At 45.3% G+C, this 18463-nt stretch overlaps 1 protein-coding gene across 3 annotated transcripts in view; it reads right to left on the bottom strand.

The window, feature by feature from the left end:
* The window catches only part of LOC135811555 (cartilage oligomeric matrix protein-like), a 40804-nt gene extending 26435 nt beyond the window's left edge, over positions 1 to 14369 (bottom strand). The window contains exons 1-11 of one of the 3 annotated variants that reach the window (XM_065324785.1): positions 14110 to 14369; positions 12909 to 13100; positions 10050 to 10085; positions 8856 to 8900; positions 7563 to 7619; positions 7072 to 7107; positions 6411 to 6455; positions 4669 to 4797; positions 3656 to 3781; positions 2820 to 2942; positions 1994 to 2062 (exon numbers count right to left, since the gene is read on the bottom strand). In XM_065324785.1, the coding sequence (XP_065180857.1) occupies positions 1994 to 2062; positions 2820 to 2942; positions 3656 to 3781; positions 4669 to 4797; positions 6411 to 6455; positions 7072 to 7107; positions 7563 to 7619; positions 8856 to 8900; positions 10050 to 10085; positions 12909 to 13100; positions 14110 to 14170 (919 nt within the window). In that variant the 5' untranslated portion in view covers positions 14171 to 14369. The remainder of the gene's footprint in view (positions 1 to 1993; positions 2063 to 2819; positions 2943 to 3655; positions 3782 to 4668; positions 4798 to 6410; positions 6456 to 7071; positions 7108 to 7562; positions 7620 to 8855; positions 8901 to 10049; positions 10086 to 12908; positions 13101 to 14109) is intronic. The other 2 variants (XM_065324786.1, XM_065324787.1) reach the window with 2 other exon arrangements.
* Between the last annotated feature and the right edge of the window lie 4094 nt (positions 14370 to 18463).

The raw sequence follows: 18463 nt of genomic DNA, 5'->3' as shown, positions 1-18463 counted from the left end.
TTTTGGAACTTTACCATGAATCACTAATGTGTATATCAGCAAGTACCCAGTCTTCCACAAGACACAGCACAGCGGTGGGATCAGTGCTGGTAAGGACAGCCAGCCTCAGATAAAATGTATTTTGGCCTTATTTTTTTAGGAAAGCCTTCCAGGCACTTTGGACCCATGAATGTACCACCCTGAAATGTTTCCCGACCCCTCCCCCCACCCCGCCCCTCCCCCCCCCCATGTAGTAAGCCATACAACTTACAAGTAGATGAGAATGATAAATTCGTTGCAGTTCCAAGTTTAACGCAGGAGGCAATTATGAGGCAACAGCCTTTGATGTTGTTTTTAGTGAGTGATACATTGCAAACCATAGTACAGCATTTCATTGGTTGCGACACAACATTCATGTCATGTTTGCAGCTCAGTTACTCGTACTGTTTGGACTGTGTGTTATCAGAGCATCGTGTCGGTTGGGAAACAAAACTGATTTACCAATCAACAACTGATCAACAACTGATCAAAAAATGGCCAACCAGTACATGCATCCTTAGATACCAGAGAACTCAAATGGACATTCAGATGATGATAGTTTCTGGTATAAGCTCCTCAGGGTGGAGATGCAGCATAATTCGATTAATGTGCACTTTCACATGGATACTGCTGTCAATATGACTGCTGTTTCACTCATTGCAATCAATTCATGACACAACAAAATAATTACGAGAGCATGGAATGCTAGTAGTCACTCACATAGCCCCCCTCCCCCTCAACACACAAACATTTACACCCCCCCCCCCCCTCAACACACAAACATTTACACCCCCCCCCCCCCCCCTCAACACACAAACAGGTATGCCCCCCCCCAAACACACAAACAGGTATGCCCCCCCCCCCCCCAAACACACAAACAGGTATGCCCCCCCCCCCCAACACACAAACACACAGGCATGCATACATACCCCTAACCCACCCCCACCCCACACACATACATGTACTGGCAATGAAACTAGTGTCATACACTCCGTTCAACTGTCCACCTCTGAAAATACAAGCAGCTGCAAATAAAGGCATGGGGCAGCTGATCAAGACTATTGCACAATACTATGTGTTTGCCTCTCTGCATCCATGACAAGACCGGTATCTTAGAGGTATGCTCTATACAGATTCTTGTCAATACGGCGCAGGGAGAGAGTGAGAGTGAGAAAGAGAGAGTGAGAGAGAGAGAAAGAGAGAGAAAGAAAGAATCCCGTTATCACTAGCATCCGTATACTTATCTATGCACACAGGCTTTCGAACTTTCGTTGGCATTTATCTATGCACATAGGCATGTGTGGAGGGGAAGGGGAGAGGAAGGGGAGAAGGAAAGGGGAACGGATGGGAGAAGGGGAGGGATAGGATAATGTGTATGGTAGAATGCTGTGTCCACGTAACCAAGCAGGGTATCGGCAACAGAAACGAACCAGTGCCAGTAGTACAAGCCCAGTACTGCAGTCGACAACACTGCAGAGTGCAGTACTGCAGTCGATAACACTGCACAGTGCAGCCCTGCAGTCGACAACACTGCACTGTGCAGCCCTGCAGTCGACAACACTGCACTGTGCAGCCCTGCAGTCGACAACACTGCAGAGTGCAGCCCTGCAGTCGATAACACTGCACTGTACTTCTTTATACTGCACTGCACTACTGCACTCCACTCTACTCTACTCTACTTCACTGCACAGCACTGCATAGCACTGCACAGCACAGCACTGAACTGTACTTCATGATACTGCACTCCCAGTTAACCAATAGATGACACCTGTACATACGTGTGCAGTGTATAGCTAGTGGTGTGAAGAATGAAGATGCTGCTGTTGCTACTAGCAAGTACGCATACTAGCAAGAAACCCAATGTACATGTATATTAGCAAGGACATTATTCTACTTGCATTTGCTCTTCCTATTGCTGCTAGTGAAAAGTTATGGGGGTAAGTAAGATAATATTATTATGGAGGGGGTGTATCACCTGCTGCTTGTGTTGTGGCAGGTGGGGTGCTTGCAGGCTGTGTTGCTGCTGGCTGTGTTGTGGGGATAGCTGAATACACAACAAAGAAAAATCACACAGAGTTAATTTCATATCATGTCAACAAGCATGTAAATAACGTTTTGAAAACAAGAAGAAAAGGAGAGTATTTCTGATGTTATAATTATAAAGATACTAATGAAATGGCTTTGAAACTAGAAATGACTTTGTCTACTATCTGCTTTCAGGAGGTCAACAATCTCTTTGCCGATAGCCGTGACAGATATTAAAGGTGCCCGACCAGCCATGAATGCATATAACTCTCAAATACATCGCGTCACAGAATCACGTGAACCAGTCGTTGATTCGTCCAGCCACTATACTGAAATACAACAATGACGACTATAACATAACTGCCTCCCCCCCCCCCCCCAACCACTAGAGCATAACTGCCTCCCCCAACCACTAGAACACCAACACCAGCACCACCAGCACCACCAACGACAAAACGAACAACAACACCAGCAACAACACCAGCAACAACAGCAGCAACAACAACAGCAACAACACCAGCAGCAACAAAAACAGCAGCAACAACGACAACGACGACAACAACAACATCGTGAGAATAAAGAATTCTAAAACAACAACAACAACAACAACAACAACAATCGTGAGAATAAAGATTTGAAACAACAACAACAACAACAACAACAACAACAACAACAACAACAACAACAACAACAGCTTCACCAGCAGTAACAGAAGCAGCAGCAACAACAACAGCAGCAGCAGTAGCAGCAGCAGCAGCAACAACACACTGACTCACCAACACATTGTCCATCATTGTTCATCATATAGCCGGGAATACACGTGCAAAGAAAGCTGCCGATGGTGTTGGAACACATAGAATTTGCTGGACATCTCCCTACTTGATCACACTCATTGACATCTTGCCGGCGCATAAACACAAGGAGCACAAGTAAAGTTAGCAACATCAACAGCACCACCACCAGCAACAGCACCACCAGCAACAGCACCACCACCACCACCAGCAACAGCACCACCAGCAACACCAGCAGCACCAGTACCATCACCACCAGCACCACCATCACCACCAGCACCACCACCACCAGCAGCAGCAGCACCACCACCACCACCAGTACCAGCACCACCAGCAGCACAAGAACCAGCACCAGCACCAGAACCAGCAATATCAAGCAGCAGCAACAGCAACATTTGAGAGCATGTCCTCAAAAGACTCCTCACAATAAATTTGAGCTTGATGTGAGTCAGGAAAGAGAAATAGCTGGCACTCTCACTGCGCATAAAGTCCAGGGGCGATGTCACTCGGCTGTAGCGCTTGATCCAAGACCCGCGCTTGGTGTGGAATTGTACCTAGCTGTCTTACTAGTGTCTAGCGTGTCAGAGCAAGTTTCCACTGAGCCCCCCCCCCCCCCTCCCAGGTCACCGAAACATGACCAACAGAAACTGAAGTTGAATCGATCAATATACGATAATGAATTCTGTAAAATGCCAAATTTTGACTGGATTTTGAGAGCATGAAAGTGGAAAAGAGCACAAGCAAAGACGCAGCATGTGCACACGCACACACCTGTACGCACACTACGGCATGTAACAGGCAATAGGGAACATTCCGCTTACCTGCACAGAAGGTGCCATTTCCATTAAAGCCAGTGTTACACAAGCAGATAAAACTAGACAATGTGTTGACACATTGACTGCCAAGCGGAGCACAGTTGTGCAAGCCAAGTGCACATTCGTCAATACCTACGCCATCAAAAATGCACACACACACACACCAGATACACATAAACATGCACGTGCACGCACCCACACGCACAAACACAGGGGAAACACACAGTAAATTAAACCATTCGGATTGAGAGCCAAGGACGTAAGAGAAAAAAAGGAAGGACCAACGGTTTACAAGTTGTCCATTGTTTGTGTCCAGCACTTGCAAATATAAGCAAGTAACAGTTGCCGGTGAGTCAGAATGTGCAACAATGAGCACAACACTGACTGATGTGGTACTGATATTCAATGACATTCAACGACCTGATGCTTAGCTGCATCACGTCTAGAATGCGCAAACCACAGCCTTCCAAATTGGAAAGTTCCAAGTTGTGAAATAACGTAAGAAAGGGGAAGGTGAGCGCATTCAAGACAAGAACAAGATTAACACCAAAGCGAATTAAGAATGTTAGCTAGGACAAAGTGATGGCAAAGGACGACAGACCACGAAGTGATGGCAAAGGACGAAGGACCACGGCACAGGACGACCATGACTCACTTCAAGAATGCGAAGCAACGACTACCCAACTTGGGAGGCTCATGCTATCGGAGATAAGAGGGAAGTGAGGCGTGTGCTACCCACGACTCCATCCGCATGCCTACTCTTCTAGTAAGGTCTACAGCATTTTCTATTGTACTCCACCTAGAACATGATATACAATGTAGAACATGGACTGCATGCCTGCCTTCAGCCTATAGAAGTCTCTGTCCTTTCCTTCTTCATCACTCTCACAATCTAGTCACAACTTTCTGTAGTCTGACATTATTGATCAATCCTCCAAACCCCTTGCACTTGTTGTCGTGCGTGCCTGCACTTCAACAACACCAACAACGTTATTAAAAGATACTAATACTTGACTTACCAGTACAAGTGAAGCCATCTCCAGTATACCCTGGTCTACACTGACAACTAAATGATCCCGGCTGGTTTAGACACAGTGAGTTGCTGGCAGTGGGACAATTGTGGCTAGTCCCAGCGCACTCGTCAATATCTAATTAGCAAGAACACAGTCAAATAGGCACAGAAGAGGAACAAAATCAAACATTGCCTCAGCGACACACATTTGATGGACACCATCATTGAAGTCACAGCAGGAGCAGCAGCAATAACCCTGCTGCTTGTAAACGACACTACGCTACTTGGTACAAACAGTATTTTCCGGAGTATAAGACGCACTTCAAGCACCAATAATTCACCCAAAAAAAGTCAGTGAGGCTTATACTGCGATGGTCAAATTCACAGTGATTAACAAACAGTGATTAACATAGTGGATGTCTGTATTTCGTGACAAACATTTTGGGTAGGGCTGATACTTTGGAAGGTACGGTACTTGTACAAACGAGTAAAAAATATAAAAAGTAAATTATAGTGTCCGTTGCCGAGGGAACTCGCGCCAGCCGCTATCCAGCGGCGAATGCAGCGTCTGACGGTGGGATGACGGGATACGTCTCACAACCACTGGTACAAGTGCCGAAACCCCATTAGCCGCATCCATATACCCAGAGCCCCTGTGCCTGGCTACAAGTTCCTAGTTGACTGTGGGTAGCAGTACGGCGTGTGTACATTTACAGCTTGAATAGGGACAATGGGACTGCTGAATAATTTTGGAATCGCACTGTAGTATCGGAGAATGGGGAGAAGTCATGTCCATCTTCTGAGATCAAACGCTCTCAGCTTGAAATATATTTTTTTAAGGGGAGTATGGATATTGTCGAAGAAAGAAAGAGAGTGCCTTTCCGGTTGGAACTAGTGAAGTTCTAGGTCAAACTGATAATTTACAATAGGGTGCACTCTTCCGATTTCGGAGCAGTTGTGCAAATTTGATAGGGAATACAAGACAGATTTCCAGCTTGTTCGCACTACTATTACTCAGCTTGGCACCTAGCAAAAGTGCTGAAACCTTGATTATTTGAACCTTGATTCAAACATTTCGGTGTGTAATCATTATTTTGTTCGGGCACTCGGGTAGTCTGCAACCATCTCCTCTAACCTCCCTCTACACGGGAAGAAGCAAATTCTGAACTGGAATTCCCCATAAAAGGAAAATATCATCAAAAACGGTTTTTTTAACATGAAGCAGCCTTATGGCTAGGGTAAGTTAAGGCTAAAATAAATGTTTCACCAGTTGTAGTGTTCGGGGTGCTGAGTCGAATGGTCTAGGTCCACTTCCACCGAAACTGGGTGAATTGCGCCCTACTAGATGGGGATTTGTATGCAAAATGGCATTACAAGCGCCATTTCTCGTTCTTTTGAAATTACGGATGACCACGATTGCCCCATATGATTGTAGTCCTTTGGACGCTGAGTTGACTGGTTTTGGTCCGAGAAGGCTGCGATGCAGCGTTCGGCCCTTTCTCCCAATCGAACATGATTGAAAAAGCGGTCACGTGCTCATGCGTACACCAGTCACCTGGTCACACAACTGACTTTGAACTTTCACACCAAAGTTCAACACGAGTGACAGGAACGCACCCAAACAGGCTTGAATTCGTTCGTGACATCTTAATAAAAACCTTCGTGAAATGGCTTCAGCTGGTTCTGTTTATTGCAATCCTTAAACATAATTATCGTAGAGGTCACAATTTCTCAACTTATGATCCTTACCGACACAGGATCCACCAACAAGTCGATAGCCAACTTCACAAGAAACTGTGCAAATGAAACACAACACGGAGAGTAATACCACAAGTTTGTTGTAAAGGCAAAAGCACAATGTCAGGAAAATGTATTACACTCAAACCCCACTATCACACCACAAAGCACACAACATATTGCAAGAGCCAGATCATGAGATGTAAGATGTCAGATATCACTAATAAGTGACCATCGCACATATGAGACTTGCTGCAATCTTAGGAAACAACCAATACAATTTCCTGGCCACGTAAGTTGAAGTAACTCCTTCCACCAATGTTATGGTGCCAGATTCCTCAATAGAATAATCTTCAAAAATACTTAAATATGCACGAAATAGTCACTTGGTAAATACCTCCATTTCACGAAAACAGGCTCTCAGCCTCAGCTCCTGCACAAAACACACAATTATTTAAAACTACCAGCGGCAGTGCTGTTGCAATTACTGCAATTACTCTTTTCCGATTTTAGTTGCTATTTAGTTGCTTTGAAGAGACGGGAATGGAAACATTTGGTTTGGAAACATTGGTTCGGCTAGACTGGCGTGTATGTATAAACTTCTTGATGCGCTTTCAATTTGTCCTGCAATATTCAAATGAGTAGATAGACCACTGTTCAGTGACCAACTCACCTGTAGTTGGGGCAGCAGCTGTAGTTGGGGCGGCAGCTGTCAAGAAGTTACGAACACAGCACACAAGAAAATAATTTTCAAACACATATGAAAAATGAAAAAGTCCTTTCCACCCTTCAAGAATACCAGCTATAAACATTTCAAGATGGGTAGTAGTTGTGTGTAAAGTTGTCACACGGTTGGACTGTTCTGTAGCCAGAATCCAAGCAGCAGCTGGCGGAGTGGTGACTGACAACTCACACACGGTTCCCCGTTCAATTTGAATAAAATCTTGCCATACAACTTCCCGTTGAGCTTTCTGAGATACATATAATATTTATTATAATTCATTCCTTTGCACCATGGCTGGTAGCTCGGCTTGCTTAAAGCTCGTAGCTGTACTGATGAGGCCTTCATGGCCGAAACAGCTTGCTGTCTACAGCATTGGATATAATATGGTACACCCTGGCTAAACAAAGTGAAGAACATGTGAGGAGCAAGTGGCTACATACTGGTGGGTAATGGTGGTGGTGTGGTTGGTGCTGGAGCAGTGGAGACAGTTTGATCAGCTGAAGAGACAGCAGAAATCATGCAAAGCATCGGTGGTGTGAATGTAGCAGCCATGCTGGCAATAACACTACCAGTGCTAATCTCAGACAAACTCTGAGATAAGTACAGCGATATCAATTGTTTTCACTCTCCTTTTTCTCTTGTGAATACACATCTCCATAAAGGTAGCAGCCATTATTTATACTAAAACCATGCAGTTGAATCCGGTCATTACCAACAAATTGTCAAACACAAACCAGAGGCTATCGAAAGTTCACCGCAACAAGCGGAATCCTGTCAAGCAAACTTTGGTCCAGACAACTCTGACGGCAATATTTCACTTGCACACACACACACACTCTCTCTTTTCCCTCCCTCCCTCCCTCCCTTCCTCTCTCTCTCTCTCTCTCTCTCTCTCTCTCTCTCTCTCTCTCTCTCTCTCTCTCTCTTTCTTTCTCTCTCTCTCTCCCTTGACCACTAGCCATATTTGATCTTGCTTGCCAACTCCCTTGCATTATACAAATATTAACGTTGACTTCCCAGCTCCCACTGAGCTTGCAAGCTGCTGATGAAAGGTTCAAGCATGTACAACATGTAATTTAGTCTACTGTTGCTTTTTACACTCAAGCGTCTTGCCTCGATCTGCCTTCACGTTCACACAACTCCACACAGGTTTGCAACATTATCAGCTAGTCATATGAGAGAAGTGCGTGCTGCTGTATCAATGGTCTACTAAATATCACAGGTGTCACTTTGTCACTCTACACGGATACCGGCAGGCCTGATAAGTGAAGCCAAATGTCCAGACAGCCCCAAATCATCTCTGACCATGAAGGGTATGATGTACTAGAAACTATGATTACATGTAAAAGCATTCTTTGAACAAGACTTAGTCTTTCATCTGCTACCCATAGTACCAGCGTCTTTGTTCAGATCATATCCATTTTACTAACCAATGAAATATCTATGCGTCCCGTCATGTCAGGTGTCTGCAAGGAATTGCTTCAATATGAAGGGTAACGGCAGCCTACCATGATTGAGTAAACTCTTGCTTATTATGCTATATCTCTTCGCTACGTTGTTATTGGGAAGAACCTCCCTTTGGGATTCGCGAAATAAGACTACAGCCTCAGCTTGACTGTGACACTATCAGGAGCAATGTTGGCACCAGTAGCAGCACCAGCAGAAGCAGCAGCAGCAGCGACAGCAGCAGCAGCAACAGCAGCAGAACATCAGTAGCATAGACATTCACTCACAAACACACTGGCCATCCCGTAAGTTGAACCCTGGCGGACAGGTGACTGTAAACATCACAAAAGGAAAAGAGAGCAATTACAGAATTAATACACACATACATGTATAGGTTGTATAGCATACAGATAGGTGTGAGTGCCTGCACCAATGGTGATGATCGGGCAGGACCACTCACCGCGTTGCATGTACACGAGGAGCCGTCATGCGATGTTCAGTACATTTCTCCACGGACGTGAATGGTGCAGTGCATACATGCAGAGTGCAACGGGGTCGCGGCAGGGGTACTCATTGGTCGCGTCGCGGCAGGGGTATTCGTTGGTCACGACAGGGGTATTCGTTGGTCGCGACGAGCTAGAGGTTGCCTTAGTTGCTTTGACTAGGATTGCGTCCATAACATTGGAAAATAGTCGTCTTTGTCGAGTGGGGATCATATCTAAATGCTCAGCTTTGCAAGTTTTACTGTACGTAGTCCTTCCCTTAAAGGGAGAGCTCAAGCAACACAGGCATTTTCTCACTACGTTGATTCCAACATGTCTGTACCTTCCCCGGCGTTGTCCAACTTCAGTTGGTTCTCAGTATTCTTTTGCTATCGTCTGCTTCTATCAAAGGGATGAAGAAACTTTAGGATATGAGTGCATCATCGAGCCTACTACTTCCCGAAAGTCACTAATACAACAGGTAAGAAGAGTAAAGTAAAAGTCCGTAAATAACGTTAAGTTCTTACTTTCGAATTTAGTGGCCACACCCGTACCAACTTTTGGGTGGGTACTGACTTTCGGGCACGAACTAACTTTCGGACCTGACTTGTGTGACTTGTGTGACTTGTGTTTAGCGGAGACTTCATTTTCATGTAGATGTACATGCTACGCGCTGCATGTGCGCACCGTACCGGTACTTATTTCGGTCAGTATGTTTCTCGGGCTTGACTTGACTTCAACAGACAGAGTCAAAAGACTGACGGGGTATTTATTTCAGGCAGGTACTTATTCACGGGCTTTTACGGCACCTGGCTGTCAGCATCACAGTGTTTGCTTGTCATACAGTGCATCCACCACTACAATCAATCCTACCAACATTGCAGTGAAAATACAACACATCAGACCGTTCCACAGCTGCTGGACAATACATGCATGTGAACGGCAAAAGCATGCCCTACCCAAATACAGTAGACAGTAGCAAGTAGCAAGATATCTTACCGGTAGGTGCTGTGGGCTGAGCAGTACCACTTCCAGCTGTGCATAAACAGTCACAACAAAACAGGATAAAAGAAACAAATTGACACAAAATCTAATTAGACAAGCAAATGCTTACTGCTTAGGGCGCGCTCACACTGCAACCATGAGCACGCGTCCATGCGCCTGCATAACGGAAAAATGTCCCCTTCATGCTCACACTACGCTTCGTACATGTCTTGACGTGAAGTTGCGACGCACATTTTTGGAATTCCAGCTCGTACAAAAGAGTTCGTGCGTTTCTTAATAAAGTTGTGGTCCATTTTTCGATATACTTTTTCGCATGTTAAGTGCCCCGTGGCTAGTATTCTTGAAGTCGACGGATATTTCATAGGTTCGGACTGTTGAGAGACTGACATCCAAACGATTTCGCTCTCCTGTCAGCGTCGTCAGAGCAAGTGCCTGTGAAAATGCCGGTAGTGGTTTCTGTGGTTTGTTGCCGAGATAAAGACTGTATTTTCCGATGATATGGAACAGAAAAATTCTTGAGGTATGGCATTCCATCCTCACAGAAAAAGCAAGGGAAGATGATTTCCCAAACCTAAAAGCTGGATCAAGCTGCCATCGTATTGAACGCGTACATTGGTTACGATCAACTGACAACCAAGCAACTAAAAACAAAATTAGCATCTTCCAAAAATGGCAAAGAATGCATACAGGGCAGTGTGTGTGAGGACCACAACTGGCGTGAATGTCAAGGATGACTACGACCGAATTTCATGAATCAACATATGCGGAATTTGAGAAATTGAACATACTTCAGGCTAGGTTGTTCACAAAATACGCTTCACGTCTACGGTCATGTTGCCGCCAAGTCGTGGCACCCCCATCCGGTGGTCGCAGTAATGATTTGAAACGTGACCGCGAGTTTAGGTGAAGTGCATGCCGTTGCCATGCAACTTGGCCGCGTGGACCCTGATTTTGGCCATAGTGTGAGCGCACCCTTAGGAAGTCATGTGTATACCCTCCATATCATACACAAAGCATGAAAGGCTAGGGTATGACCAGACCAATCAAAAACTGCATCCACCAGTCCCCCGAGTCGTGTCACGCAAGTTTGCGCCTTGCATCATTTCGCAGCCCAGTGTTTGCAGGTCTGGGGCTGTGCAACGCCTGGCGCGTACTTGAGTGACCCAACTGGATTTCATTGAGACGCACTGTACATACATACACACATAGTATACATGTAGATCTTAGACGAAAGTAGTCATGCAACTATTGTATACAATACTCAACAGATAGAAATTTGTTGGCACACTTGTAATCTCCTCGGCTCGACCCTAAACACCCGCCTTTCTTTTTCAAATCCTATTGATTTTTAACTCGACACAAACGCCATGTAAAAACTCGCTTCCTTTCAAAATAACTTACTTCAACACATTTTCGAATCTCAAACTCCTTGGCGTGTAACCTGTGCAGTTTGCATTCATATGGCTTCACACTGTTCCTGCCGTTGTTTGCTCGAGTTTGCTGAACAACACGCACGCCTTGCCAATCCCAAATTTTCAAGCCTTCTTCACAGTCTATCCTGACATTTCTGACATACTTGTAATTCCCAATTCGTACTTCACATTTCCTGCATCGTTGTATCTACAACCATCCGCCCAACTGATTTGGATATTTGAAGCTGACAGAGCGGAACACGACGATGAACAATTGCAGAAAGAACTGCTTCCCAAACCAGTCAGCACTCACTTACTACAGTCTAGCGCACCATGTCATTCAACCGTTTATGCCCAAACATTCATCGATATCGAGAAAGAACCATTTGAACGAATGCAGCATGCAGGAGCTAAAAAAATGAAAGTCAATTATTTATTTTTATTACACATGGTCAGCACGTAAATCATGCATGGTAAATCGCCGCAGGTAGACCTAGTACTAGGTGACAACTGACTGTCTGTGGAGAGTGGACTGTACATCTACTGTGAACCAGACTGACATTGACAAGGAGTCATGTATGCTATTGCTGAGCCATTTCACGGCATGAAAATCACAGCATCTGAGTTCTGCACACCTGAACTAGGCTGAAGTCAGTGAAGTCTGAAGAGCCGTCATGAACAATACGGCGAATCAATGGTCGACGGTCGACGGTCGTGTGATTCTCTGTACAGTCATGTTATTATAACTAGTAAGTCGTCCATTATGGTGACATTTACCAAGTAATGATATCGGCTTTCGGTTTGTTTCGTCCTCGCGAAGCTGCCCTTTCGTTTCTTATCCTTGACAAAATTGATGCTCCGAATTATTTAGGTGGTTGTTGCTTTGCGTTGTCGAATTGTGGTTAGACCGTATATTTTCTTACCGCCCCCGTTATTGTACCAAGCCAGCATTCCACAGAGCCTGGGAATGTGGCTTGAGTTCGGTTTGATGCCGCTTACCTTCCCCTCTTTGGAATTTTGTCCATGAACCTTCCAAGTTGGAGGGCCGTTGGTTAGCTCTATCGACTGCGCTCCCCACTGACCCCATACAGAGACAGTCTGAGTGTCCGAACCGGAGCTAGACCCCACACAGTTCAGATGGTCGCAACACCGGACTCTGCCAACCGGTGTATGGTTGTAGACAGGCGCACTGTTGTCGACACAGGGCGTCCTCCGCTTTGCAACATGCTGTCGACCGTCCAACAAGCATTGTTAGCAGCTTTTCATCTTTCCGATCACATTCTCATGGATTTTCAATAAAGTTCTTTATGATTGTTTTAAACAGCTTGAGCGCAATCAAGGCTTGCATACCATACATTGTACTGTAGTAGGGCAATCAGGTGTAGTCATGCATGTATTGTGTACGTAGCCAAAAATGAACTCAATTCCTACTCTTACTTACGACAACATGATGTACACGTATCTCGACTGGCTAACCAAGGGTTGAGGACTTGTTCCCTCCAATAAGTGAGATTAGCGATGTATTCCTGACGAAGAACACGGTAATCCTCCACCAGTTGATAATACCTCTCTCTGATGTCTGAGCATGACTGCGGGGCACAGGTTACTGGCTGACTGGTCTGACCGTGTGTTACTGTGTGGGTAGCATAGACACGGACACCACACACCACACACACACGCGCACACACACACACACACACACGCACACACACACGCACACACACGCACACACACACACACACGCACACACAAAGGCAAAACAACACAGGCTAGATATCTTTCCGCAGCTCTGAGTAACACTCATCAGACGGTGACTGACCTACACATACGCAAGCATACATGTATTTCATGCATATCGTACATGTATAAGAACGCCATCTCAGCGTTGACAAGGTCCCCAACACAGTATCATTTCCTAGAAAGGAGGGGTATGTGGAGCATGAAGCTCCAGACATGGAGGATTCCGTAGTTTGCAGGAAATTGAAGAAATAATTTGAACTAGCACATCCCTCATGTGTGTACATGCACCGGTATGCTGTACGGTATGCTGTACGGTATGCTGTACGGTATGCTGCACGGTATGCTGTACGGTATGCTGCACTGTTGTCATGCAATAAGCCGATGAGACTACTACTATTAGTAGTAGTACCATGCTACATACCCGGAATATGACCGAAGAATGAAGAGGAGCAGAAAAAAGTTTTTAATGCTTTCTTACATGGTTGATGAACAACTTTCGGGTTTGGCAAAAAAAGGTCTTCAACATACGTGAACGCATGTATGTACATTTAACCACTGGCTTCTCATGTATACTAACATCCAATAACATCTGTAAACAACACAGTGCTCCGAATCCACCAGCACCTACTGCCTACTACTAGTATTCTATCGCAATGGCGGCAGCATTTCTTTCCTTGTTGCAAGGGAAACTGACTTTTACCTGCATCTCAACACAAGTGCACAGTATGCAGAATGTGCCACTACCTAGTTACATCTCCTTGCCACCACATCTTTCGTCCTCTGCCCCTACCGAAGGAGGCGTTCTTCCTCAGACTTTATTAACCAATCTAGCGCCGCTATTAGAGGCAGTCAGTCTGGAGTAGATAGGGGAAACTTCGCCACCTATTTTGCCAGTAGCTTACCGTCGACAAGTCCAAGAGACGCGCTCAGGATCACAAGGAGACATACGGGACCCCTTCCCATCTTGAAGCAAGATGAAGAAGGCCTAACCTACCCACTACTTGTTGTCTTTCCAACAAGCGAGGCAATGGCAACAATGGTATCAACTCACTACCTGCAAGTGATAAAGACAAACTGTATGGCCTTGGTCAGGTGGATATGGCCAAGGGAATCCAGTTGCTTTGATGGCCGGATCACTGGCTCAGCTACTGGTTCGCTAGATGGCCGGGAAACTGGCTTTAACCAGTAGTAAGTGCATAATCTACATGTGCGCTAGTACTACTAGAACTGAGAGCCAGCTTGTAATACATAGCGTGCTCCGCTGTATCATGCACATTTGCTCCGGATACGAGCACCTGGAATCAGTGTTGTGCATGGTGAGGATGCAGGATCTAGATGAAAGCTTTGTGGTATGCTTTCGTACTGACTACTGTGCCACTCTAGTAGTGCGATTTTTGGTGTGTAGTTCAAATTCCAACATCGTATTCATCCCTTGCATGCAGTGGAAGAGAATAGCGTCAGTCATCAAGTGCCACTTGTACCACTTCGGGTGGTCTGAAGTGGTGAGCGCTAGAGCTCTAGAACTGTAGCTAACGCTCTGCATCTGCTGAGTACTAGTAGTCTGCTATTGCAGAGTAGCTCAATAACTGTTGCGCGACTTGCGTGCTCTTTCAGGTTCAAACAGACTGCACAGACCGTGCTGCATGACGATATAACTGACGGTCTTCATGGATTCGCCATCACTTCCACCCCAGAAGCAAGGACAACTGCAATAACAAAAATTATAGTCTTTGTCCGTGTATGCTCACCGGTAGGCCTCTTTGTACGTGATAATGTACCGCGGCACGTTTGTAGTAGTGCAGTGTAGTGCAGTATGTACTGCGAAATAGAACTGTAATGTAGATTGTAGTGGACAGTGAACAGGAGGTAAACGTTGCAAGAAGAAGCACATGGCATTATGCTTGATAATTAGATGTTCTGTGTGTGCTGCATGCTGGGCGCGCTACGCTGTCTCTGTGTGCCTTGTGATGACGTGATTATGTCACACAGTGTGTGGTATTATTCACTCAGGTAATGCATAGCAATTATGCATTCATGGCAATACGCCGGACGGACGTCCTTGAACCTTCCTCAGTAATGATACATTTCCTTTTCTCTAATTTCGGCCAGTCGGTTTACTATTAAGAAGAGTGGTCAATACTCATGTAGGGCAGAGCCTTGTACACAAGAGAGAGATTAGAAGCTTTGTTACAACTCTGAGTTTCACGTATTACTACGATCATCAGGCAACTGATGGATCCAAAAGGGGCAGCCAGAACATAAGGGGGAGCAAGGTGGGAATTCTGAGGGGTATCGGCCTCGTCACCTTGCCCTTTCATAAAGAATATCGCCCGCCAACGCATCCGCTTGATGAGGCTTTCCACCATTTCGATAAGCCTGGTTGTGTACTGGGCTGGCGACGCAAGGGGGATGTTCTTCATCGAGTAGTTCAAGTCCACCTGTTTTGGCGCCTCCATCCTCCGACACGAACAGTAAAGCGAGAGTGCTCTACCAATAGGGAGCCATTGACGTAGTACTTGCTCCCCCTTATGTTTTGGCTGCCCGTTTTGGATCCATCAGTTGCCTGATGATCGTAGTGTGACGTGAAACTCAGAGTTGTAACAAAGCTTCCAATCTCTGTCTTGTGTTGTATTAAATACTATCATTAATTTTCGTCTTGGGGGTTTAATAGACAAGGGGAAGTAGCCATGTAGGGGTGTGAGCCCGCCTTTCGACGGCAGGAGTTGCAGCTCGCTCAACTCTACTGAGTGAAGAGGCCCCAAACCTTGATCTGGTGAGCTGCGCCGTGGGGAATTTGCAGTCAGATGTGCCACTGCGGGGCTCGAACCCGCGACCTCTCGACGGGTGGCAGGCAAGGGCCAGTAGCACATGTACCGGTACATTTACAATGCCCCATGGCCATGCCGATGCGTCTCCATTCCCTTCCCCGACACGTGCAGTCACAAGTTTTGTTTTGGTCTTTTTTACAAGATACATGACTGTTATTGTACTAGTGCATGATTAGATTAACCTTGTTTTAGTTGTTTTAGTTCACACATGTTGTTGGTTTGACAGCATGACACAAGGTGGAGGACACCTTGTTCGAAACAGTGATCATACTACAACCATCCACGGTTGGTAGAGCCTCGGTCCGTTGGGACCATCTGAACCGTATGGGTGTTAAACCCGGTTCTGACCCTCATTATGCCAGGGGAGTTTTATAGACTTCTCCTAACGTCAATCATGTATTCTGTGATCGCTACTGGATGTCGTCCTGATAGTCATAAAAATATTAGTAGCTATTTAAGCCTGAATTGTTTTTCTTAACCCTTTTTTTCAACTTCTGCCAAAGGCGTCCCTCTCTCAGCTCGTCAGCTGACAACAGTTACTGTCACCACCTCAATCATGGTGAGATGGTGCTCTCTCTCACCAACCTCGTCTACAGAGAGCACCTTCTCACGACAGTGTCATGGTGTCTTGGTGGTGACAGTAACTGTTGTCAGCTATAGCATGATTGTACATTGATATTACTAGTACATAATATTTATTATTCATGCTGTTGGTTGACAATATGTTACAAGGCGGAAGACCACTGTGTTCGGAAACAGTGCCCCTAACTACAGTCAACTTCGCTTATAACGACACTCGGCGGGGCATCAGAAAAGTGTCCTTATTCGCGAAGTGTCGTTATACCCGAAGTCTCATTACATGTATACAGGTAGTATGGACTTTGCTCTGGGCATGGAAATTCTGTCGTTATTCGCGAATTGTCGTTATATCCGCAGTTGTTATAAGCGAAGTTGACTGTACAACCATCCATGGTTTGCAGAGCTCCAGGCTTGCGACCATTTGAACCGTATGGGTGTTAGCCCTGATTCTGACCCTCATTATATTAAAGTTCTACTTTCTTTCTTTTTATACTCGTTTCTATATTTCTCCAACTAAAAAGAAAAGAAAGAAAACCTCAAACTAATGAATAATTGACACAGCGGTGCATGTGCAGTACAATGATGAACGTGCTGTACGCACATGTGCAATGTACATGTATAATGAGTATGTGATCTGTACAATGGAAATGATCATGGCGATGTAACAATACTAACATGTACAATAGTGACACCAACTTACAACACATTGTACAGTACATTGTACATGTATATGCACTTGTATCTAAACCGACCACCCGGCCTGGGACCTTCAACATGATTATGTGATCTGTTTTGTACTTGCACAGACTCAGTGAGTACATGTACATGTAGTACTTGTGCAGCACAACCTGTAAAGGGGGGCATCCTGATAAGGCGATCGGCTGTCCCAGAGTTCATGCACATGATAATGTACCACTACGACTAGGCCAGTGGATGGTGTTTCCAGCAAAAACATCCATTCGTTCTTTCAGTTTCAGTTTCAGTTTTGTTTATTCACGGATTCTCCAGAGGTAAATGGATACCTATCACGGGAGTCTCACCAAACCCATAAAAGAATGAAAGTTCTAGTCGTCCGTCTGAGCTACCTCTTTGATTTGCCTTCTCCCTCTACATGCATGAACAATGATTCTCAGATTCTCTTCATTGAAAAAAGGCCCTCTCTTGAATAGTGCCCACCCGGGCTTGAAACCAAGCGCATGGGCAAGTTTGATGTTCCTTTGCTAATGTTCTTGTCAATGGCATTGCACTGTTGGCTTCATGATCAAAATCGCAGTTCTTGTTCCCGTTTCTGTTGAATTGAAATGGTTACAGTGAACTTCAGTTCAGGTTCTGTTTTTCTTTGCTTTCTTTGTTCTTATGCTATAATTATGACGTAAATGTACCAGCATTGAAAAAACAGTGCCTTCCCTTCAATAGTACCCTCTCTTGAATAGTGCCCCATCTGTGATGGGAAGAAGAGGTTGGTGCGACTTCGGCGGTTCCGGTACCTGGGGAATTGTGTGTTGCTCCCTTTTCCAATTATTATTTGTACTGATGGACATTAATACTAGTGCTCCAGGCCGGCCAGGCACTACTCACGCGAGTACGGTATGCATGCTTCTTGCCATCATATCACTGATGTACATGTAACTCCCTAATCTTACAAGTACATGTACAGACTGTCAGTGTACGTGTTGTTGGTTGACGGTGGAGGACACCGTGTTCGGAAACAGTGACCATTCTACAACCATCCAAGGACTTCGTCTTACTCTTAGGAGTTAGGTTGGTAGAGGCTCCGGGCCGTAGTACCGACTACAGACTAGAGTACAGTCAGTGTACAATACCGTCATGTACACTCGCTGAGTATAGT

This window comes from Sycon ciliatum, chromosome 3, assembly GCF_964019385.1.
Source record: "Sycon ciliatum chromosome 3, ocSycCili1.1, whole genome shotgun sequence".
In the NCBI taxonomy this organism is placed as follows: Eukaryota; Metazoa; Porifera; class Calcarea; order Leucosolenida; family Sycettidae; genus Sycon; species Sycon ciliatum.
The sequence above is the reverse complement of the archived record's forward strand: the minus strand, read 5'-3'. Positions and strand labels throughout refer to the sequence as shown.